This window comes from Phaenicophaeus curvirostris, chromosome Z, assembly GCF_032191515.1.
Source record: "Phaenicophaeus curvirostris isolate KB17595 chromosome Z, BPBGC_Pcur_1.0, whole genome shotgun sequence".
Classification (NCBI taxonomy): Eukaryota; Metazoa; Chordata; class Aves; order Cuculiformes; family Cuculidae; genus Phaenicophaeus; species Phaenicophaeus curvirostris.
The window spans coordinates 31,926,814-31,954,672 of NC_091431.1; the positions used below are offsets into that span (position 1 = coordinate 31,926,814).

A 27,859-nucleotide genomic window follows, 5' to 3' on the forward strand; every position below is an offset into this window, starting at 1 on the left:
GGAGGAAGCTGGCATTGATTGTTTCATGTGTTGTTCTGTCTACTTGTGTTAAACTGATTCCGTAACAAGAAATATCCAGTAACTGTGTAGTGGTCAGGCGAAGGCCTGAACGGGGTTCATGCGTGATCCTTCAGCACTGTGTGGAGTCTTGCATAGCAGATTGTGAGTTCTTCATAGCTGGAATATGGGTGATAAATCTTGCAAGCATTTATGGTAGATCACTGGTTTCCTTTTTTTTTTTTTTTTAAATTTGTTTTTCCCCCTTCTGGTTAGCAGATCTTTTAGAAATAGTCAACTAACTCCCGTTCCCCAAGACACCTTATAGAATCATAGAGTAGTTAGGATTAGAAGGGACCTTGAAGATGATCTAGTTCCAACCCCCCTGCCATGGGCAGGGACATCCCACTAGATCAGGTTCCCCAAGGTCCTATCCAGCCTGGCCTTAAACACCTCCAGGGATGGGGCAGCCACGACTTTTCTTGGCAACCTGTTCCAGTGTCTCACCACTCTCACGGTAAAGAAATTCTTCCTAATGTCTAGTCTAAATCTGCGCCTCTCCAGTTTATACCTGTTCGCCCTAGTCCTATCACCACAAGCCTTTATGAATAGTCCCTCTCCAGCTTTCTTGTAGGCCTCTTTCAGGTACTGGAAGGTTGCTATAAGATCTTCTCAGAGTCTTCTCATCTCCAGACTTAACTCTCTCAGCCTGTCCTCATAGGTAAGGTGCTCCAGCCCTCTGATCATCCTTGTAGTCCTCCTCTGGACCTGTTCCAGCAGCTCCATATCCTTCTTATGTTGAGGATTCCAGGACTGGACACAGTGCTCCAGATGAGGTCTCATGAGAGAGGAATAGAAGGGCAGAATCACTTCCCTTGACCTGCTGGCCACGCTTCTTTTGATGCAGCCCAGGATACGGTTGGACTCCTGGGCTGCAAGTGCATGTTGCTGGATCATGTCAAGCTTCTCATTGACCAGCACCCCCAAGTCCTTCTCTGCAGGAGATCTCAATCACGTCACCCCCCATTGTGTACTAAAAAAGGAGATTGCCCCAACCCAGGTGTAGGACTTTGCACTTGGCCCTGTTGGACCTCATGAGGTTCTCAGAGGCCCACTTCTCCAGCCTGTCCAGGTCCCTCAGAATGACATCTCGTCCTTCTGGTGTGGCAACTATACCACTCGGCTAAGTGTCATCTGGAAACTTGCTGAGGGTGTACTTAATCTCACTGTCAATATAATTGATGAAGATACTAAACAGCGCTGGTCCCAGTATGGACCCCTGAGGGACACCACTTGTCATGGATCTCCATCTGGACTTCGAGTCAGTGACCACTACGCTTTGAATAAGACCATCCAACCAGTTTTCTTATCCACTGTACCGTCCACCCATCAAATCCATATATCTTCAGTTTAGAGAGAAGGATGTTGTGGGGGACTGTGTCAAAGGTTTTGCAGAAGTCTAGGTAGATCACATCCATCAGTTTGCCTGTGTTGGCTGCTGCAGTTACTCCATCATAGAAAGCCACTAAGTTGGTCATACAGGCTTTGCTTCTGCCTGTGCTCCTGTGCTGGCTGCCATTAATCACCTGCATGTCCTCCATGTGCTTTAGTGTAGCTTCTAGGAGGATCTGTACTATGATCTTCCCAGGCACGGAGGGGAAGCTGACCGGTTGATAGTTCTCCGGGTCGTCTTTTCTACCCTTTTTAAAAATGGGCACAATGTTGCCTTCTTCCAGTCATCAGGGACTTCTCCTGATTGCCGTGACTTTTCAAATATGATGGAGAGTAGTTTGGCAACCACATCAGCCAGTTCCCTCAGGACTCTGGAGTCTCCTGGATTGCCTACAGCTTGCTGTGCTACTTTTCCAGCATATGTCAGGGTGATTGAAGTTCCCGGTTAGGTTGAAAGCTTGAGTGTGAAGCCTCCTGTAGCTGGAGGAAGACTTCATCAGTTGAATCTCCTTGATTGTGTGGCCTGTAGTATACACCAAACATAAGGTTCCTGGTGGTTCTTCTGTCCTTAATTTTGACCCACAAGCTCTCAACCTGTTTGTGGCTACTTGTCAATGACAGCTCTTCACATTCTATCACCTTTTTGAGATAAAGAGCAACGCCTCCACCCCGCCTTCTCTGTCTGTCCCTTCTGAACAGCCTGCAGCCGTCAATAACCGCACTCCAGTCATGGGACTCGTCCTGCCGCATTTCCACACTTGCAACTACATCATAGCTTTCTAGTAGCACAGTAAATATAGGGATATACATATTTAAAACTGCTAAGCTAAGCTGTCTTCTAGAACACGGTGGCAGTAGTGTTTGTTACAGTTGATTGTCTTCTCTGTTCTGAAGATAGGAAATGGTAGAAACTCTGTAGATTATTGTGTATTATATTCCAATCCTTCATTATCCTTAGCTTAAGACCAATTGTCCTACCCACCACAAAGATGAAAATGTTCTCTCTAGTTTGTTTACTCCATTCACTCTCTCTTTTCCTTAGTTACTCAGTCCTAGTCTTTCTTTGGATGTTTTTGTGTTTTCTAGACCTCTTTGAGTCCTTTCCTTTGGACACTCCAATATTTTCAGATTTTCTTGACCACATTACGTTAGATTGGCTATAGTGCTTCTATTTAGTGCTTGATGTCATCATCAGCTGAGTGGGAGGATTGTTTTTTATTTTGCCTTCTTAGGTTATCTTAATGCCATGATTGCCTTTTCTCATTAAAGGATGATGTGTAGGTTAAAGTTCATTTGTGGTCACAGGGTACCTTCATATGTAACTCTTGACAGACTTAGTATATTTATTAACAGCAGTATTTCTAAGAAAAAGCAGAATATAGTGAATGTAACAGTGATAGCAGCCTGCCATAAAGTTACACTTTAAGTCTTTTTTTGCAGGCTGTGATAGCACTCAAATCTTAGGTTATAAAATGCTAATTCTGTGTTAAGTTTCCTTGTACAAAACTGATTTGCTCTGTGGACCTGCTCCACCATCCCCTGATCCCTCTCCACAGGACTGATGTTTCAGTACCTTTATGACTCTTCTTGTTAGTTCATTTAAGAAGTAAAAGGAAATATTTTTCTAGTTGGATCAGAATGGGAGTGAAAACACCATTTAAATGGATTGTGAATAACATTGATCTAATATTTGTATTTGTAATTCTTTAGATGTGCCATCTGAGAAGTACGTTTGAAATTTGGTCTAAGAAATGAGTGCTTAAGTAGGATACATTCTGTTGGTTGTGCTAATGTAACTTAGTATTATTAACAGTGTTGTGAGATGCAGGGTTTTATTTATTGTTGTCCTTGACTAATCAAGACTGGTGCAAGTTCTAGAACTGTTCATTGCAATGCATGCTAATACTTTACTACAAGGTAGGCTAGTAATAAAATATTTGACTCTAAAATATCATCTGAAAAATATTGTTTTCCCCTTTCTTTACAGATATTTTCAAACCTATCCCTGAATGAGCGTTGCCTTTCTGCATCACTAGTCTGTAAATACTGGCGTGACCTTTGTTTGGATTTTCAGTTTTGGAAGCAACTGGATCTCAGCAGTCGTCAACAGGTATGGAAGTACCATTGTAGAAAAAATGTGTTTTGAGGACTCAGAATTTGTTCTCAAAACTTATACTCTTGACCAAAGGTAAACAAAAAGTCCCCTTAAAACAGTGATATCTGTGCTTTCAGGGATTTTTCCAAGAGTGGCTGAAAATGTCTGGGCTCTTAGATTAATTTCTTAGTTTTATCTTCTTTTGACTGACATCAGTTGTTAAACAATGCGAGGACAAGTTCTGTTTTAAGTGAACTGTGGGTTACCTGTCTGAGGCCTGCATTAAGTCATGAAATTCCCATTCCTGAGAACTATCAGATCTCATATTAGTTGGAAAACATATGTGAGCTTTCTGGGAGTGCTCTGGTTTGAGGAATGGTCTTTTAATTGGTGCTTGCTCTGTTCAAACAATTTTTTTTAATTTCTCTTCAACTGATGTGGCTCCTACTGGCTGGAAGACATATTGTGTCTTTTTAGGCCTTTACCCTATCCTAGGATTAAATATGTCTAGGATTCATGTATTTCATTTAGTGAGATCCTTACAGGGCCTAGGCTTTGATTGTTCATGGTGACTTCCCTCCTTGGAAAACTTTTCTAAGGATGCCTGTGTTGTTTGGCCACCCGCTTTAGGTTTCTTTTTACTTAGTTACTTGCAGAAGTTTATAAAACAGTTTATCGAGTGTTTCATGAAAATACAGTATGTAGGGTCCCATTTGAAGAAGCAGCAACTTGAACTCATCTGTATTGAACATAAAGAATGCACGTGGCGTATTATTTTCAGATCACAAGCTCCTAGGAAAGCATGCAAGTTCTTTTGCTTCCAGAGTTACTCATTAACATATTGCTGAATCACTGTGGAAAAGATGTGTAGCATATTTTCCTCATATAACTCCAAACACACTCAACCCAGTTGTTCGTCTTTCTGCTCTATAGGTACTGTACATCAAATCAATCTTTCTTCTTCATTGTCTTGAGGTATAGCTTTATTTCTACTGCAAAGTTTGGTTGCTTTTTTTTTTTCCCCCCCTATTAGGTATGTTAGGATCTCACTGAAGTAATTCAGTCATGACATTGCCCTAAGGAGCCTATCTTACCAGTTTTTTATTGAGATCCTGAACTAATATTAAGCACAAATGTTGTTCTTCTCTGTGTGTCCGTGTAAGGAGGATTTGGTGGTTTTGGTTTTTGTTTGTTATTGTTGGGTTTTTTTGGGCAGGGGGTGTAAGGGTTTATTTGTATTCTAGACATTTCTTGTTTTTTTAATGGTATGGGATATTGGGGTTTTTTTTACAGTTCATGTTTTCTAGCTAACAGCTGCCTGATAAAATAGCAAGAAATAAAATTAGACTTGCTGCTAACAGAAAACAAATTGAATGCTGCAAATAAAGTTTTTTTCTCAACTACTTAAGAGAGGGGAAAAAAGAAAGGTTTTGTGTTCCTCTTTTGCCCTATCCAGGCTTAAAGCTAAATCTCTTCTAGGCTTCAGTGGTGGATACGTATTCCTGAATGGCTATGTAAGAAAGACTTCTGTTATGTGTTGGGTTTTGGAAACTAAACTTGAAAGTGAGGGAGTCCTATGCATTGTGTCTTACCTGCTTTGATTTTGTTTTGTTTTAACTTGAGCATGATGAACATCACTTTCTTTCCTGCTTTGTAGGACCGGCTTATCCTAAAATTACTGGCATGTTAGCTAACTATGGTGTGTACAGGTACAAAGTGCATAGAATCTTTTTTCTTCAAAGGAGTTCTGGGAAAAAAGTGCGTGTATTTGACCTAATGATCTATTATAGACTAACACAAAATATGACAGTATTCTGTCTGAAAACTGAGCAAATAACAGGAGGAAGCTTCTGATTTTTGATTCACTCTTTTCCTGTTACTGTGTTCCTTTCTTGCCCCTTCTGTTCACTGCTACCTTACGTGACTTTTTCCCATTGTTAGGAAACCTATTGCTACCTGCATCACTATAGTTTCTGTCATCTGTCCTCTAGTTTTGGATGATTAGCAAAGCCTAAGTAAAAACTTGTTGCATTTGAGAGACACATACACCCTTTACTTCCCTGTAAAAGTTACCTTAGGCTTGTAAGTAGAGTGGTACTATATAAGGGCAGGCAAATCCTTTTCTTCTAAAGAATGGAGAATTCTTTCTTTTAAAATATGAAGGCCACTGTTAGGTGTTATTCTCTTTAAATGTTTTAGCAGCATTCTTTAAAAGTAGCTGTAAAACTGATTATACCTGTATGCTTTTATCTTGGAAAATAAATCTTTTGTTTCTCCCAACAGCTTATGGAAATAGTTTTTGTGCTAATGAAATTAAAGATATTTAGGAAAAAAAGTTAAATTTGAATATCTGGATTTTCTTTGCAGGTCACCGATGAGCTGTTGGAAAGGATAGCTTCAAGAAGCCAGAATATTACTGAAATCAATATTTCTGATTGTCGCAATGTATCTGACATGGGAGTATGCATATTAGCAATTAAATGTCCTGGACTCCTAAGGTATACTGCCTACAGATGTAAACAGCTTTCTGACACCTCTATTATTGCAGTTGCCTCTCAATGTCCTCTTCTTCAGAAAGTGCATGTAGGCAATCAAGACAGACTCACTGATGAAGGTCTAAAGCAGGTAACCATCCATTCCACAAATTTCTTTTTTAAATTCACTGTATTGGATGTTCTTATGAAGTGCAAAAAGCGACATGGAAGAAGGTACCCTGTCCTAGGATTTAATTAAAATCAGGTGATCTATTCTAATTAAAAAAATCATTTTAAGGGCATATTTTCTTGGTACAGTAAATGCCATTCTCTAGAGACTGTATGTACTTTTTCATTTATTTTTAAATATATCCGGGGATTAACTAGTCCCGTTTTATAATGACATTTTCAGTTTGACATCTTGTCATCTTGCACTTAAACTCTGGCTGATAGACTAGTCCTGAGCTAAGTTGATATCTGGAACCTGTGTTTAAGTATTTGTTTTTTTGCATCATGCAAGCTAAAGGTGACACAGGTCTTCATTTGTTAGGCATGCAGGAGGTTTTCATCAACTTTATTTCTCTCTTTTGCTGAAGGAGCATTTAGGGAAAGCTAAATGTGAAACAATTATGTTAAATCAAATATAGTCTAGCATACAGCTATTGCTAGCTACTTATATATATTCCCTGACATATTTGGTCTTAGCTCCATTTAGTTGAATGTAGTTAGCTTCATTATGTCATGTATGTAATTATAATATGTCTTGTTTATATATAGTACTAGTAAAAGCCTGTAAAAAAAGTTAATTTTTAAGATGGGGCAAATGAGCAGAAAGAGGTCTTAATTTCCCAGCTCTCCAGTGCAGTGCAATTCTGTTATATTTTCCTTTATTCTTTATTGCTTACTTTAATGTAATTCATTGCAGCTGGGTTCAAAATGCAGAGAACTGAAAGACATACATTTTGGGCAGTGTTACAAGATCTCAGATGAAGGAATGATCATTATAGCTAAAGGCTGCCTGAAGTTGCAGAGAATATACATGCAAGAGAACAAATTAGTAAGTACATGCCGTTTTTTCTTCCACAGGATTTTCTTTGTCAAAACCTTGTTTTACTTTGTATGTGTTTAAAACTTCCTTCTGAATAGCTGCTCTTTGGCAGTGAATTGTTTGAAAATGTTCTCTAGCTTTGAAAATTTAGGTTCTAGAGGGAGAGTTCAGAAGATGACTCAAAGGACAAGTTGAACTAATGCTATTCCAGATTCACATTAACTTTTGGATTTAACAGGATGTTCCTAAGGTAATTGTTTGGGAGATGACTGATTTGTGTGGGAAAATCCTAGTCCACAAAGAATGTTTCTTTTGTTAATACCAGTACATTTTTTCTGCAGTAAAAAGGGCAAACTTCCCTAAACTAAGAAGCGGTTTTGAGTGTTGTTTCTTGACTTGCAAATAATGTGATAATCTTTTCTTGAAATGTGTTGCTGTCTCGTCAAGATGCATTAGAGTAGCATTGGAGTAGCGTGCCTGTGCTGGTAGGAGTTGTTGAGGAGTAATAAAACATATTATGTCCTAAATTATAAGCAGTCTCTGAAATGATGGTTTCTAATGTTGAAAGCCAGTGTCTACTAGGTAGCGCTGGCTTAAATTTTTTATTTGGGTTTGAATAGGCAAACAGATACTAATGCCTAAGATGATTCCTTTGAGAATGTTTTCTATTTGAAAAAAAAACCAAAAAACCTCCCCACTCTCCAAAACCACACTTAATAGCTTAGATCAGAGTTGTGGGAAGTTGAAAAAAAATGTAATGGCCAAAACTAAGGTCCCAAAGTAGTTCAAATATAGGAAAAGGAGTGTGTCCCCTGGTCTTATGTAAAAATAAAATATTGACTACTGTCAAAATAGTCCTTCTAATATTTATCCTAATACATGAAAATATTTTAATTAAAAAAGAAAAAAAAGAGAGACATTAAAGGTCCAAGAAACCTGGAAAGAAAGCATACGCCTGCAAAAATGAACTGAAGAAAGGTACAGAAGTTCAAAGTATTATTTCTTCTTGAATGTGAAACAAATAAATTTGCACTGAATCAGGTTTATTTAACTATTAAGGCAGGTATTCTTCATTCAGCACTGGAGAAGGATTGGGGTTTGTCTTCAGAGTGCTTCTACCCAAGAGTGATTCCAGAGAGCTTTATATACACAGAGGTGTCTTCATATTTATTTTTCCATGAAATGACAAGCATACATTATTCCTGGAACCTCATTGCATATCCAGGGGGTTAAAATTAATCCTATCCTGAGTCCTTAAAGCTTGGCCATATCTGAGCAGTTAGCCTCAAAGGCGCTGGGGGACAAGTAGATAAGGGTCATTACCTCTATCTCAGTCCTTACCCTTACCAACCTTTAACATGTTGCAGTTGACATTCCATCTCACCATTTACAAATCACCATTTCAATTCCCCCCTTTTTCCAGGCCTTTGCAAAAAAAAAGTTACAGGAGGTCTTCTTCATTTAAAATTTTCCTAAAATATTTTCCTGATTCTACTGCATGTCTGAACCAATTTATTTTCCATGTCTCATAATCGCCTACTGTTCACTGACAACACCAAAATGCACATTGAAAAACTTTACAGGTTAACAAAATTAATAGTGCAAATGCTACCACACAAAGAAAAAGTTGTTTTAACCAGGGCAAATTTGGAACCTAAGATGTTAACCGAGGAAGATCTGCACCTTCCCACTTTTGTATGGAGTTAAGAAGGCCATACAAATGTTTTGTAGATGTTTCTACAGTCAGAGATTGATTGGTCAAATTGAAACAACACATGCCCTCAAAATCAAAACAGTCTCTATGGTGTTTTAATAATAGATAATCAGTTGTGGCTCTGTTTTCTAAAGCGGCTTCGTGAGGTTGTCTAGTTTGGAGATTTAAGGCCTCCAAAGCTTGGGAAGTATAATTGAGGGTCCTGGCATAGCTACAAATAAATCTCTTTAAAGTATTATAATTCATGGTCGTGGCTACTCCTGGTGTTAAAAGGAAGCTAGTGTAATTTCAGCTTTATTAGGCAAAGTTTGACAACCAAGTATAGTTTTGCGAGGTTTGAATGCTTGTGGAGATTCCCAAAGCACACGAAGTAAATACGTCTTGTACTGAGGAACTGGCATTTGACAAAAGACTGTACTGTTCTATATTGTACAAGCCAGTTCCTCCCAAATGTTTATAGAGGCATGTCACTTGGGAAAATAAAGTTTCTGCTAACAACAATATTAACAATTTTCCATCTTCACAGTTTACTTTAGCTTTAATTTTAAAGGTGTTAAGCGTTCTCTTGTCCACTGGCTGCTAGGTGATTTTGTCACCTGAGAAAGTGGATCCAAGTCAGCTCTTCAGTAATCTTGATTGCTGTGAAAGTTGTTAACAAACATGGTATTGTCCATCCCATTTTTCTCCCAATGGCTTTCCCGTGAAATCTTTGATGTAAAACCCACTCTCATGTTTAAACAGATGTATAGGTTGATCTAAACCGCTAGCCTGTGCAGCTAATAGAGGTTGCTTTTTTGATTTTGTTTTCTTTTTCTGCGCAAGTTCAGCTGGTTTTGCATGCTGATTAAACATCCTTGTAAATAATTCTCACCTAATTGTGTAAGATCTTCTGTATGCTGCAATTGATAGGAGTCTACCACCTTTCCTTGGACCTTGGCTTGGTTTGAATCCTAAGCAAGGCCTAAGGAAATGCTTGGTGCCAATACAAATTGGCTTCTTGACAAATTTCGGCTAGTTGTTGTTTTATCAGCAACAATCAGATGACTCATTTTCTCCACCTGGCCCCTAGCCTGTGGTCGATACGGAGTATGTAACTGCAAATCAGTTCCTAAAATTTCACTAAACTTTGTACCACTTCAGCACAAACGTGTACGTCTAAATGATGGTATTACTGCAGGCACTCCAAACCAAGGTATAATTGCATTCAACAATACTCTTGTGACTTCTCTTGCTTTATTTATTACTTGCTGTCCCCATGTGCCAGAAAACGAGCTGGTGGGAAGAAAATTGGCCTGGCTGAGCAAAGAGCTGTAGGTGGAAATCAGGAAAAAGAAGAAAATACATGAGCTTTGGAAGAAGGGGCAGTCATCTCCAGAAGTCTACAGAGATGAAGTGAGATCATGTAGAGATAAATTCATAAGGGCTAAAGACCACTGAGAACTTAGATTGGCCAGTTCTGTGAAGATAATAAAAAAACCCTTCTACAAATATATCAACAGCAAAAGAAGGGCCAAGGAGAATCTCCATCCTTTACTGAATGCAGGGGGAACAGTGACAGAGGGTGAGGATAAGGCTGAGGTACTTAATACCTTCTTTGCCTCAGTCTTTAATAGTAAGGTAAGATGTTCCCTGGGTACTCAGCCTCACAAGCCGGTAGACAGGGAGGAAGAGCAGAAGAAAGCTCCTATGGTCCAGGAGGAAATGTTTGGACATCTGCTTGGCCAGCTAGACACCCACAAGTCTATGGGGCTGGATGGGATCCACACAAGGGTATTAAGGGAGCAGGTGGAGGTGCTTTCCAAACCTCTTTCCATCATCTACCAGCAGTCCTGGCTGACTGGGTGAGTTCCATTGGACTGGAGACTGGCTGATGTTACACCCCTTTACAGGAAGGGCTGGAGAGAGGATCTAGAAAACTACTGGCCTGTCAGTCTGACCTCAGTGTCAGAGAAAGTCATGGAGCAGATTGCCTTGAGTGGTGTCTCACAGCACATACAGGACAACCAGGTGATCAGGCCCATTCAGCTTGGCTTTATGAGAGGCAGGTTGTGCCAAACTAAGCTCATCGCTTTCTGTGACAAGGTGACCTGCTTAATGGATGGGGGAAAGGCTGTGGATGTCGTAGACATTGTTTCTCACAGTATTCTACTTGAGAAACTGGCTACCATTTGTCTGGACAGGTGTACCCTCTGCTGGGTTAAAAACTGGCTGGCTGGCTGTGCCCAAAGCATGGTGGTGAATGGCCTCCAGTTGGAGGCCAGTCACAAGTGGTGTTCCCTAGGGCTCAGTGCTGGGTCCAGTTCTGTTCAATATCTTTATCAATGAACTGGATGAGGGGATTGAATGTACCTGTAGTAAGTCTGCAGATGACATAAAGCTGGGAGGAAGTGTCAATCCGTTTGGGGTAAGGAGGCTCTACAGAAGGATCTGAACAGGCTGGATCAATGCGGTTGGAGTTCTGCACTTGGGACACAAAAACTGTGCAGTGCTACAGGCTTGGGGAAAAATGGCTGGAAAGCTGCCTGGCAGAGGAGCCTGGGCGCATTGGTTGACAGCAGCTGAACATGAGCCACCAGTGTAACCAGGTGGCAAGAAAGCCAACAAGAGCTTGTCTTGTATCAGAAATGGTGTGGGCAGCAGGACCAGGGAAGTGATTCTCCTCCGGTACTCATCACTGGCAAGGCTGCATCTTGAATACTGTGTTCAGTTTTGGTCCCTTCACTGTAAGAACGTCATTGAGGTCCTGGAGCATGTCCAGAGAAGAGTGACAAAATGGTGAAGGGGCTGGAGAACAAGCCTTATGAGAAGCGGCTGAGGGAGCTAGTGGTGTTTAGCCTGGAGAAGGGGAGGCTGAGGGGAGATCTTACCTCTCTCTACAGCTACCTGAAAGGAGGTTGTAGAGGGGTGGGTGTTAATTTCTTCTCCTGAGTGATAGGTGATAGGACAAGAAGGAATGGCCTTAATCTGCGTCTGGGGAAGTTTAGATTGGACATTGGGAAAAAATTCTTCACAGAAAGGTTTATCAGGCACTGAAACAGGCTTCCCAGAGAGGTGATTGAGTCACCATCCCTGGAGGTATTTAAAAAGCAGGTAGATGATGTGCTCAGGGGTATGTTTTAGTAGTGGACAGGTATGGTTGGAGTTGATCTCTAAGGTCTTCCAACCTAATGATTCTATGATTCTGTTATTTGTCCTGCAGGGTAAAGCTTCTGGCCAACCAGAGAATGTATCTATTTATACTAATAAATACCAATACTCCCCTTTTCTCAGGAGAAAAATCTATTTGCATTCTTATTTACCAATTTCTTACTCAGTTGTTTATACAGAACGTCTGTGCGCCAGTGGGTTTTTCTGTGCTCATCTAAGAACAATTTCCATAGTACTCCTGATAGTATTATTATTTGTCTGTATGGAACCTAAAACCACCAATCACTTCCTTCCCTTCCAGTCATATCATTAATCAGGTTTCTATCTTCCTTTGAATATTTTTCAAGGATATTGAAAAATATCCTTGAAATATATTTCAAGGATATTGAACCCCCCCCCCCAGTTCAGGGATTTGAAGCTTACCATCTGGAATCAAAGCAGACATGTCACATGCCTTTTCTGTGGCCTTCCTGGCCTGAAGATCTGCCAGTTTGTTACCAATTTCCTGGTCAGTATTAAGTTGTTGGTGCCCCTTACAGTGCATGACAGCCACTTCTTCTGGAACAGTGTGACCAACAAGTCCAGGGAGGTTATTCTCCCTCTGCACTTGGCACTGGTGAGACCGTACCTCGAATCTGGGCCCCTCACCACAAGAAGGATGTTGAGGCTCTGGAGCGAGTCCAGAGAAGAGCAACAAAGCTGGTGAGGGGACTGGAGAACAGGCCTTATGAGGAACGGCTGAGAGAGCTGGGGTTGTTTAGCCTGGAGAAGAGAGGGCTGACGGGAGACGTTAGTGCCCTCTACAACTACCTGAAAGAAGGTTGTGAAGAGCAGGGAGCTGGCCTCTTCTCCCAAGTGACAGGGGACAGGAGAAGAGGGAATGGCCTCAAGCTCTGCCAGGGGAGGTTTAGGCTGGACATTAGGAAAAAATTCTTCACAGAAAGGGTCATTGGGCACTGGCAGAGGCTCCCCAGGGAGGTGGTTGAGTCACCTTCCCTGGAGGTGTTTAAGGCACGGGTGGACGAGGTGCTATGGGGCATGGTTTAGTGATTGATAGGAGGGGTTGAACTCTGATCCCATAGTTCCTTTCCAACCTAGTGATTCTATAATTCTATGATTTACAGCTTCCAGCAATTTTAAGATTTCTGCTGTATGTTTAATGTGGCTTCCTTGGGCAGTAAGGAGTCCATTCCAGTGCTCAAGTTAAGGCAATTATTTCAGCTTTCTGGGTTGACATTCTCTGGGGGGGTAATGGTTTGGCCTTGAGCACATCTCTGGTGTTGGTTGCATTGTACCTACCCTTGCTGTATCCTTGTTTTCTAAAGCTGCTTCCATTGGTGTACGAGGAATCTTCTGAATCCATAAGCTTTACTTCTTTTAGGTCTGGATAGCTGCAATATAATCTCCATCGTCTTCAGGCAAACATATATACCACCAGTTCCAAAAAGACTCCACTAAGGAAAAATGCTGGCTTCATGATGTTAGTGGTGAAAATAGCCAGAACGGCTTTGAAACATTGGGGATACCTAAAGCTGGGGCTTTCATCAATTCCTTCTTTAATTGTTCAAATGCCCTTCTTGTCTCCCTGATCTTTGCCGATTTTAATGATCTGAATTGGATACTGTTGCAATAGTTCATACAGTGTTTTTACTAGGAGTTCATAGTTATATATCCATAAATGACATCAACCTGTCATTCCCAGAAAGGTTCTGAGCTCTTTTACCATCCCCAGCGTGGATGTACACCAAGTAGCTTCCTTCTGGTCTGTCCCGAGCTCCCTTTGTCATCCGGAGATGGTCCATTGTACACGTACACAGCCTTCTTTAGTTTGTGTAGTTATCAGAAGGTCATCCACATACTGCAACAGGGTTCTTGTTTGAGATGGAGGGTCCCAGGTTTCCAGGTCATGAGCAAGCTGGTTCCCAAAAATAGTTGGGCTGTTCTGAAGCCTTGAGGCAATACTGTCCAGGTTAGTTGTGTTTTTCAACCACTTTTGGGGTTTTCTCATTCAAAAGCAAATCATTTATTGCTTTCTGAGGAGGCTCTGAAGGGGACATACAGGCAAGCTGAGGAGGGACTTTTTACAAAAGCTTGTAGTGACAGGACTACAGGGGGAATGGATATAAACTGGAGAGGGGAATATTTAGGCTTGACATAAGGAGGAATTTCTTCATGATAAGTGTGTTGAGGCACTGGCGCAGATTCCCCAGAGAAGCTGTGGCTGTTCCATCCCTGGAGCTGTTCAAGGCCTGGTTGGATGGGGCCTTGAGCTGGTGGGATGTTCCCCTACCCACGGCAGGTATGCTGGAACTAGGTGGTCTTTGATGTTCCTTCCAACCGAAACTATTCTATGATTCTTTACCCAATATTAAGCAGAAGACATCCTTTAAATCCAGTATGGTAAACCACATTTGATCATATTTTAATTTGGTCAGCAAGATATAGGGATTTGCCCCTTCTGTCTGTAGGTCTACGATTTTATTCATGGTCCTTAAGACTTGCACTAATCTGTAGCTTTTCCCATCTGGTTTCTTTACAAGTAGTATTGGAGTATTATATTCTGATTGACATTCTTCTAATAAACATATATTACAAAAATTTGTCAGTAATCTTTTATCCCATTGTGATCTTCTAATCACAGTGGGTATTGCCAGACCCTCACAAGCGTGGCCCCTGGCTTCAATTTTACCATCACATGCTCCACATTGTTGTCCTTGCCAGGTATTTCAAAAGCTCACACACCTGGATAAACCTGTTCCAAAACCTCTGCTGGTACCAGTATTTTTTTTCTGCCTGTATTAAAGGCAAACTCAATGCCTTGATTAGTTGATGGTCTTTCACTTGAAATTTTATTCCTTCTGATCCAAATAATCCTGCCTGTGACTGCTTTAATAAACCTCCTCCCAATAATGGTCTAGGGGCTCCCAGCAAAAATAAAATTCATATGTACCCACATGTTTTCCGAATTCTACTCTCCTTTCCAATGTCTGAATCCTTTACAGTATGCACACTGATTGTTTCTTAATCCCGGACCACGTTCTTTTAACCTCTCTAGGTGATTTTTCAAAGTGAAAAACATATCTACGTATATTACTTCATCTCACTACTCATGCCTGAAGAACAACAGTAATTGCAACAAGGTGCTAATGTGCCATTAAATGACCACTTTTCCCCATAATCAAGATTATACACTGGCCACCACTGGATTACAGGTTTTTTTTCATCAAGATGTTTCCCTTAGTTGCATCACCCGGTGGACCTCCAATCTCCTTCCAATGATCTAAAATACATCCTGATGGACTTATTTTTGAAATGTTGCCACTCTGCCAGCCTCCTCCCTTATTGGTCCTGTATTCTATTTCCCCAACCACAAATCATTTGCACTGTATAGGTGGATCATTCCTTGTTGCCCTAATCCACCCAAACCTTAAATTTAGGACAACTACAATCCCACCTGCATATTACCAGAATTTCTTGTTACACCACATACATTTTAGCACAAACGTAGGTGTATGCTGTTTATCAAGATGTAATACATACCAATCAGTTATCCATATACAACGTGGATAAAGCTCGCAATTATTTCCATGACAAAACAAATACAGTTTTATACAAATACCAAATCCCACATAAATAACACAGCAACTTTAACTTGAATAATTCAAACCAACACCTAGAAACCAAATATTCACACAACCTTTCACACAGTTCCAGTTTCTTTGGTTAATATTGTCTTTAAAACTGAGACCTGACCAAAACGGCAGAAACCAGATATTCACATGAATTTTCATGATTATTATCGCCTTTACAAATGAGGCCTCCCCACAGAAACCAAATATTCGCCTTTACAACCAAGACCCACATGTTAGCAATCCAGCATATGCTCACCCTGAGTTATACAGCAATGACTTATAAGTGGCTGCCAAATGGACTAGTCCTCTAACCCAAAAGTAAAGTTTCTAAAGAATACCTTTTATCGGGTGGTTCTTGTCTGTCCAAACAGCAATCCAGTTGAGAAGAGAATTTGCTCCGGTGGAATCTGCAGGGGTACCCAAGAGAGTCCAGATCTCAAATGGGTCCTGCAGGTGGGCAGAGAGGGATCTCATCTAGGGTGCTAAATCTGAAACAGAAATTTACACTCAATAGTTAATTTTAACTATGAAGGCAGGTATTCTTTATTCAGCACTGGAGAGGTATTGGGATTTGTCTTCAGAGTGCTTCTATCCAAGAGTGATTTCAGAGAACTTTTATAGACGCAGACGTGTCTTCATATTCATAGTTTTTCCTCAAAAAACAAGCACATATTATTCCTGGAACCTTATTGCAATATCCAGGGGGTTAAAATGAATCCTCTCTGGTTAGTCTTAATGACTCTGGGGAACAAAAAGATAAGGGTCCTTATAGTTTTCTTAGTCGTTAATCTTGTTGTTACTCTTGTTTTAATACATTGCAGTTGACATTCCATCTCACCATTTACAAATCACCATTTCAAATGAAAGAGGAAGAAGTTGTGTGTATTCGAGGTTTGCCTAATTGTATGTGAAGGTTATGTACAAATACCTACCTAAGTGAACAATCATTGGAATATATGTGGGTAAGGTATTAGTTTGGCCTTCCTTAAGTAGATAGTCTTACATATCTTGCTATTAAAGTTTTTACTCTTTGTAGTCTAAAATGTAACCACAGAAGTTTACATTACAGTAGTGAGCACTTAAGATCTTCACGTCTATTATCTGAAATGTCATCTGAGTTCTCAGTTGAAATCTGACATAGGAAGCCTCTTCTTTTTAAGACAGTTGGGAAGGTTGTCTTCCCTTGCACTTTATTTGGTTACCTTTATTACTGGAAATGTAACATTAATTTTTCTTTGGAAATAAGATAAAAACATGTTTCCTTAAATGAATGGGAAACTTCTAATTACTGCATCCCTTCTGAAAATTTGTCAAATGAAGTATCAAAACCCTTAGTGCGATTTTTCATTAACATAGGTTTTTTAATGTCTTATTTTATTTAAATTTACTGCCTAATCGTATTTTTTTCAGGAAAAAGTAAACTTGTGGCAAACTTAGTGCTTTGTAATGTCCAAATTCAGCTCCTTAAATTCTGGTCTTGAAATGTAAGCATGAAAAAAAGTTATAAAGCTGCTATAAACTCCAGGGTATTGAATCTTCAGAACACTTAAATTATTCCAGTGGATGTCAAAGCTGCAGAAACTCATGTGCTTTCCTGTTGCTAGGAGCGAGAGACTTTCTAATCTTGCTGAAAATGTAGTATTGTGTCATGAACCAAGGCAACTTGTAGGAAGTGCTCATGCAGTTCTATGATACAAATTTTCACCTTCCAAAATAATAAAAAAAGCATAAGAATTGTTTAATGCAATAGAGTTAGCTTAAAAAACGGTGGTGACAAATGATAATACACTGTTCAGTTTCTCAATTTCTGTGATTTTTGTTTTTAAGACTGCCTTCTAAAATAAAACTAGTCTTAATATTTGCTATAGCAGAGGAAGTAACCTAGTCTTTTTGGTGAAGGAGGTGGTTTGGTGTAATTTATGTGTGTGTGTGTTTTTTCTTCAAAAGAAGTAATTCTTAATTCTCTGAAATCAAAGTAGTCTGTGGCAAGAAAAGTACACTTGGCATATGAGGGTTTGTTTTGTGTATTTGAAGTTCATAGTTTCATTCTGCTGGAGGAAGACGACTTCTTTTGCTCACCACCACCCCATTTTAAACAGCTTCCATGTAAATACTATGATTTGTGTCTGTGTGTTTTAGTTTTTTATTTCCTTGTTTCTTCCTTTTTCAGGGATGATCAAAATCGTATGACTCTTACAAGCAATTTATATTAATTTCAAAATGTGTAGTCCATTATAGATGGTACATGATGGTTGGATTTTCATGTAGGCTTGTGTCAGATTGGATTTTATACTTGAAAGATACACGTATATAGAAGCTACTAGCAGCTAAATAATGCTTTTGAGTGTTACTTTACAGTGAAATGTGGATGATGTAGGCGAGTTCAGTTGCTTCATCTGTTGCTAAGTAACCCCATTACCAGTCTGCGAAGCAGAAGCACAGAAAGAATTTATGTTCTGATTGTTTAGTATACCAGGCGTTTCACAGAAAAATAGACCCTTTCCTTTCTTTGAAATGCTGATTATGTCATGGTAACAAGTGAAAGCTATCAATAACAAATGGGTGCAAAGGATGTATGAGAAAGAAGTTAACATCACAAGGCTAACAGCAACATAACGTGGTTGTTGTTTTCATAACTATTTATGATTTGTATCTCTTCAAAATATGTTTATTTTTCCTGTGTACTTTGAATGGAAGAGTTATGATGTGCAAAGCGTCTTTTCTGGAGCATACTGTTCAAATTGGGAACCTGGTGAAAAAAAATATATAGCTGCAGGACTTAGGAAGCATGGCAGTATGTTGAGTTGCCTTTCCTTATCTATCCTTAAGCAGATGATGCCATCAAGCAATCTCACAGAAATTCAGTGCAAATGGAAGAAAAGATTAGAGCTCTGTCCACACAAAACTAGGAAATCTTCTAGCTTCTTGGTTGAGTTTACTTGGACTTCTTATTTTATTGCCATGTCTGAACTAGATGGTATGATTTTCATGTTTGCTTCTTGTGAATGTGAATGAAGCTGGCTACGTGCAGTACTGTGAGACTGGAGTGGGGCTGCACTTAACCTCAGTTGTTAAGGAAATTTAACCCTTTTCCTTGCAGTCTTCCCTAGAGGAATGCAGCCCAAAAAGTTTTTAAAGGTTTTGTGACTTCTTCAAGAGAGGTGCAGTATAAGTTTATGATGACGGTGCACCCAAAGGGAAGAATTGCCCCGGAAGCAATTTTGTACAAGCAGTGTGTAAACTCTCCATTTTCTTGTTGTTGAGTATACTGATTTGGGAGTTACATGTTAGAGCTGGGAAAAAACTTCTCCACATAACTATATTGCTTTAAACACTAATTTCTTTTTCATTGCTTTTCTGTAACTGAGTGACTCAATAGCTAAAATTATAATACAGTGGGTGCTGAAGCTTAGTAGGTGAGGGTTTGTACCTCCCTGTTCCACCCAGTCTGTGTGTGTGTGTTTTCATGGTGAATTAGAGGTAGATGAGAAGAAACTTCTAAAAGTGAAGGGAGATGGAAATTTAGATACATCCTGTTATAGGACGACAGCATTCGTACCTCTACTTTTTCCCCTTTCTCTCTTTTCTGTTTTTCAAGCTAGCTTAGGGCCATGCGGGGAAAAAATACTGCAACAAAGCAACTACAATTGGAGTGCTGGAAGCATTTCTCCCTTTCCAATAAAATGCTCTAGTGAAGTAGATGGCTTAAAGACAAATCATTTGTCTGATGGTTCCCAGATACTTTAATTAAGGTAGTTATAGTCTAATTTAACCATGTTTCTGGTTCCTTGTTTGTTTTATAACTCTCTCCAGGAACAGTGTCTGCTGCAAGTGAAGAGCTTTTCAGAATAACGAAATTTTGGCCTGGTGTGTTTGATGATCTTTTTTTCATACTCAGTGTCTGAGAACACTTTCATAGTAAATATTTTAAAGATAGTTATTTAATGGTGTGTTTAAAGATGAGTATTCTGTAAGGGTTCTGCCCACCTTTGAAGTTTGTAGCAGACAGTACAGAGTAGAAATTTCTGTTAACCAGGCCACTACATTTGATAGAAACTATAGTACTTAAGATGTGTGAATAATGCACTTTTTAGTTTCAGTAAAAAAGTAAATTAAGATAGACTATAACATTTCAGTTTTATGTCATATAAATGCATAACCTTTTAAACATTGAGTGGAATCAACCTAGTATGAAAATGCGTAGGGCAAAATAAAATTATTTTTCATCCTTTTTTGTAATAATTGCAGCATAATATAATCTGATATATTTATCCGTAAATGTTTTGCTAAGATTCTGTCCATGCACCTCCTTCCCACTATCACCTTCTCCTCTAGTTTCTTGAATTTGGAAAGTAGTTGTCTTATAAAACTCTTAGTGCAGCAGCATACCCAAAGGACTTTGTGTATGGCTCAGAGCAAAAGGGGAGAGGATGGAGTACTTTGTTTTGAGTTTAGTCCAGGCAGAATATTTGAGAAGAGAAGTCAGTATTATGAAGCATATAAACTGCACATCATCTAATGATGTGAACTACTGAAGTGGAGAATATATAGGAATAGCTTACTTTTTCACTGATAACAAGTAAATTAAAGGGACTTTTAGGGGAAAATATCCCTAGACTGTATGATTTCCTTGCCCTTCCACCCCTCCCAACATGTCCCATATGCTATTTCAATTTCTACATACAGTTGCTGTAAGCTCTTCTACTTGGAGAAACTCCAGAAAAAGGATTGTTTTTTTCATGCTGCTTCATGAATACTTTAGCAAAATACTAACTGGCTTATTTCATTGTTTTGAGGTTTTGGAAATAACTATAGTTGTTCCAGACTTCCAGACTTTTCCAGATTTCCTGATTTTTTTTTTTTTCATTGAGAACTCTAAATTGAATGCTCTTTGAATGCTCTTCGGGAGCATTGCTGGTTTCCTCTGTAGGCTCAGAGTGTATATACAAGACTATTTACTTGCTAAGCATATGCATGCATATTAAGGATGGTGTCAATACTGAGATTGATTTCTCTACTGCACACTACTGCCTTGGACAATGATGTTTCATCTTCTATAAATTATTAAATTAGAGCTTTCTAAATCAAAATCTCCTTACAGATGACATTGTTGGTAGAGTTCACTAGTATTTTGATAGTCTGTCTTGTATTTCAGTTTGCCAGACACATCAAAACCTACCAATATATTATAAAAATAATACTCAGTGCTTTAAAATGGAATTGAATAAGTATACTGAAGCTAAGCTGAAAGATTGGAAAAAATGCTTTCGTAGCAACTGTGTGAGACATCTGTTCAGTATTAAAAGCTCTGTTGGAAAGTTAGTCTTTCAGTAAGCTTCCCTTCTGGAACATTCACTTCTTTCATTTTTACAACAAAATAAAATAGTTCAGTCATTTGTTCAGAAGTCTAACTGATGCAGCCTTACTTCTCAGAGTTTGAATATTTGCTTGTTTGTTTAGAACTGTTGCATTTGAGTTGGGCAGTTTTTGTAATATAGTTCCTAACATAAAACATTCACGCTGAGTTTGGAGTTTATAGAGGGGAAAAAAGTGAACATTGTGTGTTTGTGCATAGATATATATTTGCTGTAAAGGCATTTGAACTATTATGCAGGTCTCAGACTTTTATTTTCTATATAAATGTTTCTGTAAATAGTCTGGTAATAAATACAATGCTTTTTTATTACCCCTAGGTGGCAATATTGACTTTGTAGTGTTTGCAGAACTTTGAATCTTTGCTCTTGTGAATTACCAATACACAGCTGATAACTTATGAATATTGTGCTGGCTCTGCAGATCCTGCTTTCTGTTTGGCTCAGCCGCCAGGATCGCTGTCTAAGTAGTTTTTAAATCTATATATTTATATAATAATTATAATAATAAATAATGTCTGTCTTTATATAAGTACTTAAATGTAAAGTATAACAAAGCTTACTCAACTAAATAGCTCTTGACTCTGCGGTGCAGTTACATGTATTCTTACTGAAGCCTTTGAAGAGGTGTGCTTTATGTAGTTCATTAAATAGTAGAAAAGAGGAAGAAGAAAGCTGATAGAATTTTTTGACATTGTGGGATATTTTTGTTCCAAAATGGAATGAGTTCAAATAACATACAATGGAAATATGTGTATCTTAGAACAGGTTGCCCAGAGAGGTGGTAGGTGCCCTGTTGGTGGCAACATTCAAGGTTAATTTGGATGAGATTGAGCAGCCTAATCTAGTTGAAGATGTCCCTGCTCATTGCAAAAGGGGTGGACTAGCTTTAAAGATCCCTTCCAACCCAAACCATTCTATGATCTATGCTAGGTATATTGAGTATGAAGTGAATGAGTTGATAAACCACTGCTGGAGATCCTGAGTGAAACCGTGGAGAAAACAAACTATTTTCCTTTGATTTGCTTTTCACTCATTCCTAGATTAGACCACCTTCTGCAAAGGTAATGCACTTTTGAACTTGTGGCTTCTTAAAGGCCAAGAATGTTCTTTCTAGGGGTGCTTATTTGAGAACAGGAACACAGGAAACTTTGCCTTTTGAAGCAAATTGTGTGTGCACCCTTCTCTAATAGCGTGGGTTTTCTTATACTACATTTGTTTTTGTCTTTTAATAATGTAAACCAAAAGTACTTTAAATCTCTCACTCTTCCGTTATTCTTCAAAGGTGTGTGTCAGAGAAGCAAAATAATTGTGTATGGCTCCATGTCCTGTTACCAACTCCCTAGTTCAGTCTCTTAATAAATACTAGTGTAGCTTTTTTGTACTACATACTCTGCAGAAACAAGCTGTGTGTACAGACCGTGTAATTTTCATGTAAAGCTAGTTGCATAACACTTTCAAATCCTTCACTGTGCACGTAGATACATTGGCTTAATAATAAGGTCAGCTGTATAGTTTCACTACTCTGTGGTGTTGGTTTTGTTTTTTCTTTTTTTTTAGAAGTATTGCATTTATTGAGCTTTTTAACCAACCATTTGGTGTTGTGAGTTGACTTGTCATGTATGGGGTGTTTGTGTACATATATACATTATAAAAGCAACTAAGAACTGGGGTTGTGCTTTATGTTGTTGCATTAATTATGTTTTTGAAGTCTTATTAGGCTACATGTGGTAGTTTAATGGGTGTACCTACACTACAGTTTAAAAAACTTCGACTTTTTATATTGATGTAAATACCACTTACAGTAATTCTTCTGGCTGTAATTTGTTGCCACGTTTTATGAATATTTTATGTATAAAAATGTGTAGTATAAATTAACGTAATGACAGATTGTTGAGGGATGGAATAAAGTAGAAGTGGAAAACTAGCTGATGCTGAATTTTGTTCTACTTTTTGGTCAGCATTTTAAGGTGATTATTCATTTAATACTTGCAGATTATATATTTTGCATAGTTTTAGAACAGGCTAAATACATTTATGTATACATTCAAGTGATGTTTGCTAATGCCTACACATTAACAACTGGCATGTTAGTGAAGTTGTACATCAAACTTACAAAATAATGTAACAAATAATTCTAATATTGAAGATCCAGGTACTGAAAACCCAAACAGATGGAAGTAATGTGAAAAACCTGAAAGCAACCTATAAGCAAATTTCAGCTAGGTGGGAGTTATATTTAAATATAAATAATTTTTTATGCTTTTTGTATAGTTATTGGAAGAGCCATCACACATTGCAACTGAAATACAAACCAAAAGCAATAATATAGATTAAAAAGCAGTAATATAGATTATTTCTGTATTTCTAGAGCATGCAATGTTTTTATTTTAAGCACACTGTCAAACTGCAAAAAGAAAGATAAAATATAAGTAGTAGTCAGCTTATAAGATGGCCCTACAGTTTCTTTACTGTTATGGGATTTGGTCTAATTTAACATGTTAGCATTTTATGTAGAAAGAATGAATGTAAGTAAAAACAAATTAACAGAAAGTTGCAGTAGCACATTGCCTTCAAAGGAGGCTTTTAGTGAAGTTATAAAACCTGTATAATAATATGTAACTGCTATACTGAAAAATATGTATGCAGTAGAAATATATATATATATTTCCTCTGGATTCCAGTAATTAATAAATGTTATGAGAAAATTTGTGCTTTGGTCTGCTTATTGAAATGATAAATTGTTACTGAACTAAGCAAAATGTGTAAGTTTAAATATGCAGTGTAGACTTATAATAAATATAAGAAGGAGGAAGGGGAGATGTTCAGAGTTAAAAATTTCGTCTTTGCAAGTAGTGTGGTGAAGTCCCTACTTTCCTGGAGATGGCTGAACACTGGGCTGTGGATGGGAAGTAGCGGATGATTTTCTTAATTTTACTTCATTTGCAGCTTTTGCTTTAGTTATTAAACTATCTTTTTCTCAACACACGAGTGTTCTCACTGTTACCCTTCTAGTTCATCCCCCATCCTCCTTGGGGCAGTGAACACGTGGCTGTGTGGAGCTGAACTGTGTAGCAGGGTTCACTCACGACAGTGGAAAAGGTGGTGCTGATGTTCCATCTTCTACCACTTTGATAAAATTATAACACTTGTTTAAGAATATTTTCTGTATAAGGTATGAAAGTGTAAATTAGAAAAAATAGGTTACTAAATTATGGTGGAAAAGATCAAATATGAATGGTATTTCTTTTTGTAACTTTTTTCTGTCTTAGCTGTGCGTGCGGTGAAATGGAAAACTAATAACATTTTGAAGGGTGAACAACAAAGGGTTGTTACTGTTAATATAATATTATCTAACTAGTACTTAAATGTGGAAGGGTAGCATTGGTACTTGGAGGGCTATTCTATTAAAAAACTAGCAAGTTTATTTCTGTTTGGATTCAGGGTGTTTAATTGAGACCGAAACAAACACATGCAAATAAATGCTCTGAAATGAACTTGCTTTGCTGGTAAGGGATGGCTTAAAAAAAAAAAAGGTGACTAGCTAGCCTGTATAACTCAATATTCTACCTCTAGAGATGCATGCTGTGTAGTATGGAAGACTATTTGTGAGCTCTTTAGCAATGATGAGCTATGGCAAAGTTCTTCAAAGCAAGGTTTGTTGCAAGGAATCAGTTCCACTGCTTGCTGCTTATGTGGCGTTTCCACTGTTCTGACCTGGGTGATCTCAACCTGTGGAGTGGAGGGTGTTAAAAATGAGTAGTTTTCTGCTGAGTTCATAAGCTGAACTCACTGTGCAGTGAGAAGGAATAGGTATGTGAAGCGGCATGGCTGATGTAAGGACAGGAGTGTGCTTGAGGGTAAGCAGGAGTGGGCACCTGTGGTTTGTTAAGATAGACTTACTGTTTCGTTAAATCCAGCTTATGAGAACTCTCCTATACTAAAAAAAAGAAAATAATAGTTGTAAGGTTCTCACACAGTATTTTCCTCTCTCTTCCCTCCTAACCCCCCCAACCATCAGTTTTTGTTAAATGTAAGCCAATAGGCCTGCTTTTATGTGAGTGAGTGTGTAATGGCAACTGCAGTTTTCCAGATTTCCTGTGGCTACTTCCAAGGATTGCATTTTCACAGTGGTGATCACACAGTTACTCAGCACTGCTGTTGAAGATCTATGCATCTGCTATTGTCTCCCTTATTAACACAAACATAGCATGCGTGAAGGGTTTATTTTTAGGCCTTCTGTGTTTGGATACATAACACTTCTGATGCTCTCTGGTTTTGCCCCCTAATTTATAGGGTTAGCCAGTTTACTGCAGTCAGGCTTTACCAGGAGGATGTATTTGTTGAAGAGGAGATGTTTAGTTTGCAGACAACTTGTTCCATGTTTAAAGACATTTTGTAGTTTTGAAAAGAGGCCATTATAAAAGCAGGTTGTCTTAATACTTTTTAATATTTCTTTTTGATTAATGAAAATTAGTGAAAAAGTTTTGAGTTGCATTGAAGTAGTCTGATTTTTAATTGTTTTTTTTTTTAGAGGAGAGAGAAGTGATAGCTGCTAACCTTGTGCAGCCTCTTGAGAATACTAAAGGCTGCTTGAGTGGATGGAGAATACCTGTACTGTCTAATATGAGTAAGAGATTTGAGATTCTGTTCTTTAAGCTGGATTTCCACACTTACTACAGAAATTTGTTTAAAATATAGTTGTTATTTCATAAAAGTGTGAATTTCTGGAATGAAATTTTGAGAATTTCTGTCATTTAAGGTGTTTCTGAAAATAGTCATGGATACTTCAGAAATCTGTAGTTTATGTATTTCAGAACTGCCGTCTGTAGTATCATTTTCTTCTGGTTTTAGTACTGCCTGTTACATCTCACAGTATCTTAGATAATGTCTTCTATAGGTGTTATTTTTGTGAGAATGTCTTATTTTTCTTTTTTTTTGTTTTTACTTGCCTCTTAGTGCTGTGCAGTCTGAAAGGCACTATAGCGTTCTTCTCATAGATGATAGTTTCTCCAGATTTCGAAGTATTGGTAATGGATTTTCAGTTACAAATGAGTATTGCAGTGCATTTACTGAGAGAAATAGTATGTATTTGAGCCAAAGTTGTTGCAGTATGTAAGTATTTTAAATATTCCTTGTCTTTTTCTTCCTAATACAGAAGCTTTATCTCACTTGGGAAAGATACTGAAAATAAACTATTATGTAAGGGTTGCTACAGCTGACCTTTTATTTTTTTCAGTTACAGTACTAGTCCTCAGTGAAATGATATGAAACTTGGGAAACTCTGGTGACTGTAGAGATAAGTGGTTGATTTCTCTTGCTGCAAAAAAAGAATTGTGGACAGTGGATTTTAAACATGAATGATGCGACTTTGATGCTTAACACTGTTATACAAATTGGATATAAAAACCATGATTATGCTTTGGAGGAAGTAATTTTTTTTTTGGCACAAGGTAAAAAAGTTCTTACGATCATACCTGGTAGGGCTCTGATGACCTGTGAAGGTCTCTACACGCTCCTCTGTCTTCCTCCTTTCTGTTGTGGATAGACTTATCTGGAAATCAAAAATTCCTTTGACTCTGAAGGTAGTTCCAGTGTTTCCACTGTGTGAATGACAATTCAGATAACGTGGCAGTAGCTTGTGTGTTGCCTTCATGCAGGTGATGGTTTAGCTATGTTGCTGTGTTGACTCAGTGAAGGACTCATGTAGGTAGTTGTTATCCTCTCCCATAAAGAACACTTTTCTTGGACTGAAAAGAATTATGTAAACAAGGGTTATCCTATACTGACGTGATGAAATACTGCTGTTTTAGTGTCTTTTCTTGCTGTTTTTACGTGGAAGTTAGTATTTGCTCAGTTTTGTCTTGGACTGTAGAAGCAGATCTGCTGTATCTGTGAAGCTACACTTTGCTTCCCGAAGTAAAACTTGGGTGAGGCAATGCAAAAAGTTGCCATATGAAGTTTTTAAAATTTTTTTCTGCTAATTTGGGTTTTAGTAGTAACTTGCTTTGATCCTAGGAAGATGATAATAGTACAGTTTGTATATCAAATTAGACACAAGAAGAAGTTTGAAACAAATACTTCAAACTCCTTTCCTCAAACTGCAGTTATTTTTAAGGAAAATTCTAAGTACATTTTAGATAAGTGTTGCAATAAATAAATAAATTTGGGTACCTATTTTGATTTTTTTTTGAATTTTAAGCTGTTTACTTAGTAATGCATTTAAACAGTGGTATCTCATGATGCTAATTTCACGATTTCTAAGGTGTAGATATTTTTGTGTCTGCAGAACAATTTCTATGTGTCATGTAGTACTGTCTTTAAGTTTGAAGATGAACGAGAAAATAAAAATGCTAAATGTACATTAAAAACAGTTGAAGATTTGGTGTTTGTGCTAGTATTTTCGATCTGAACAGAACCTCTGATTGCAGTTGGTTTACATTCAGATGCTAATACCTATGCAGGAATTTTTGTGGTGTATATGTATGTGTATATGTAAATGCCTCACCAGTTTAGCATGTTTGGAGAGCAAGAATCAAATATTTGTTTCTACAGTATTATTTGATTTATATTTCTAAAGAAAATTTTCATGCAAAAATGTAATACTTTTGTCCAGTAGTTCACAAAGAAATCTTAACAGGTCCTTCTTGAATTAAACATGCTTTATGTCTTTCTACTGCCAGTATTTATAGGAAAGATTGCTCTGAAAAAAAGATAAATTTTGGTGCATAATGAAGGGCAACAGGCAGATCAAAGATTTAGATATGCTGGCTTAAGACTTTGTGCCCAAAATAAATGGCTTCTTTTATCTGGTAACTCTTTTAATCATGATATTCTTTATGTATCAAATCTCCCATGCTGGAATTGCTGGTTCACTGTGGCTTTATTTACTATGACAATGGACTTTTGCAATAGCTAGTGTTCATCA

The 27,859-nt window shown here is 38.2% G+C and overlaps 1 protein-coding gene across 1 annotated transcript in view; it reads left to right on the forward strand.

Moving 5' to 3' along the window:
• FBXL17 (F-box and leucine rich repeat protein 17) overlaps positions 1-27,859 on the forward strand; it is a 304,655-nt gene that overhangs the window by 8,293 nt on the left and 268,503 nt on the right. The window contains exons 2-4 of the mRNA XM_069879953.1: positions 3,437-3,559; positions 5,912-6,169; positions 6,944-7,075. Coding sequence (XP_069736054.1) covers positions 3,437-3,559; positions 5,912-6,169; positions 6,944-7,075 — 513 coding nt within the window. The remainder of the gene's footprint in view (positions 1-3,436; positions 3,560-5,911; positions 6,170-6,943; positions 7,076-27,859) is intronic.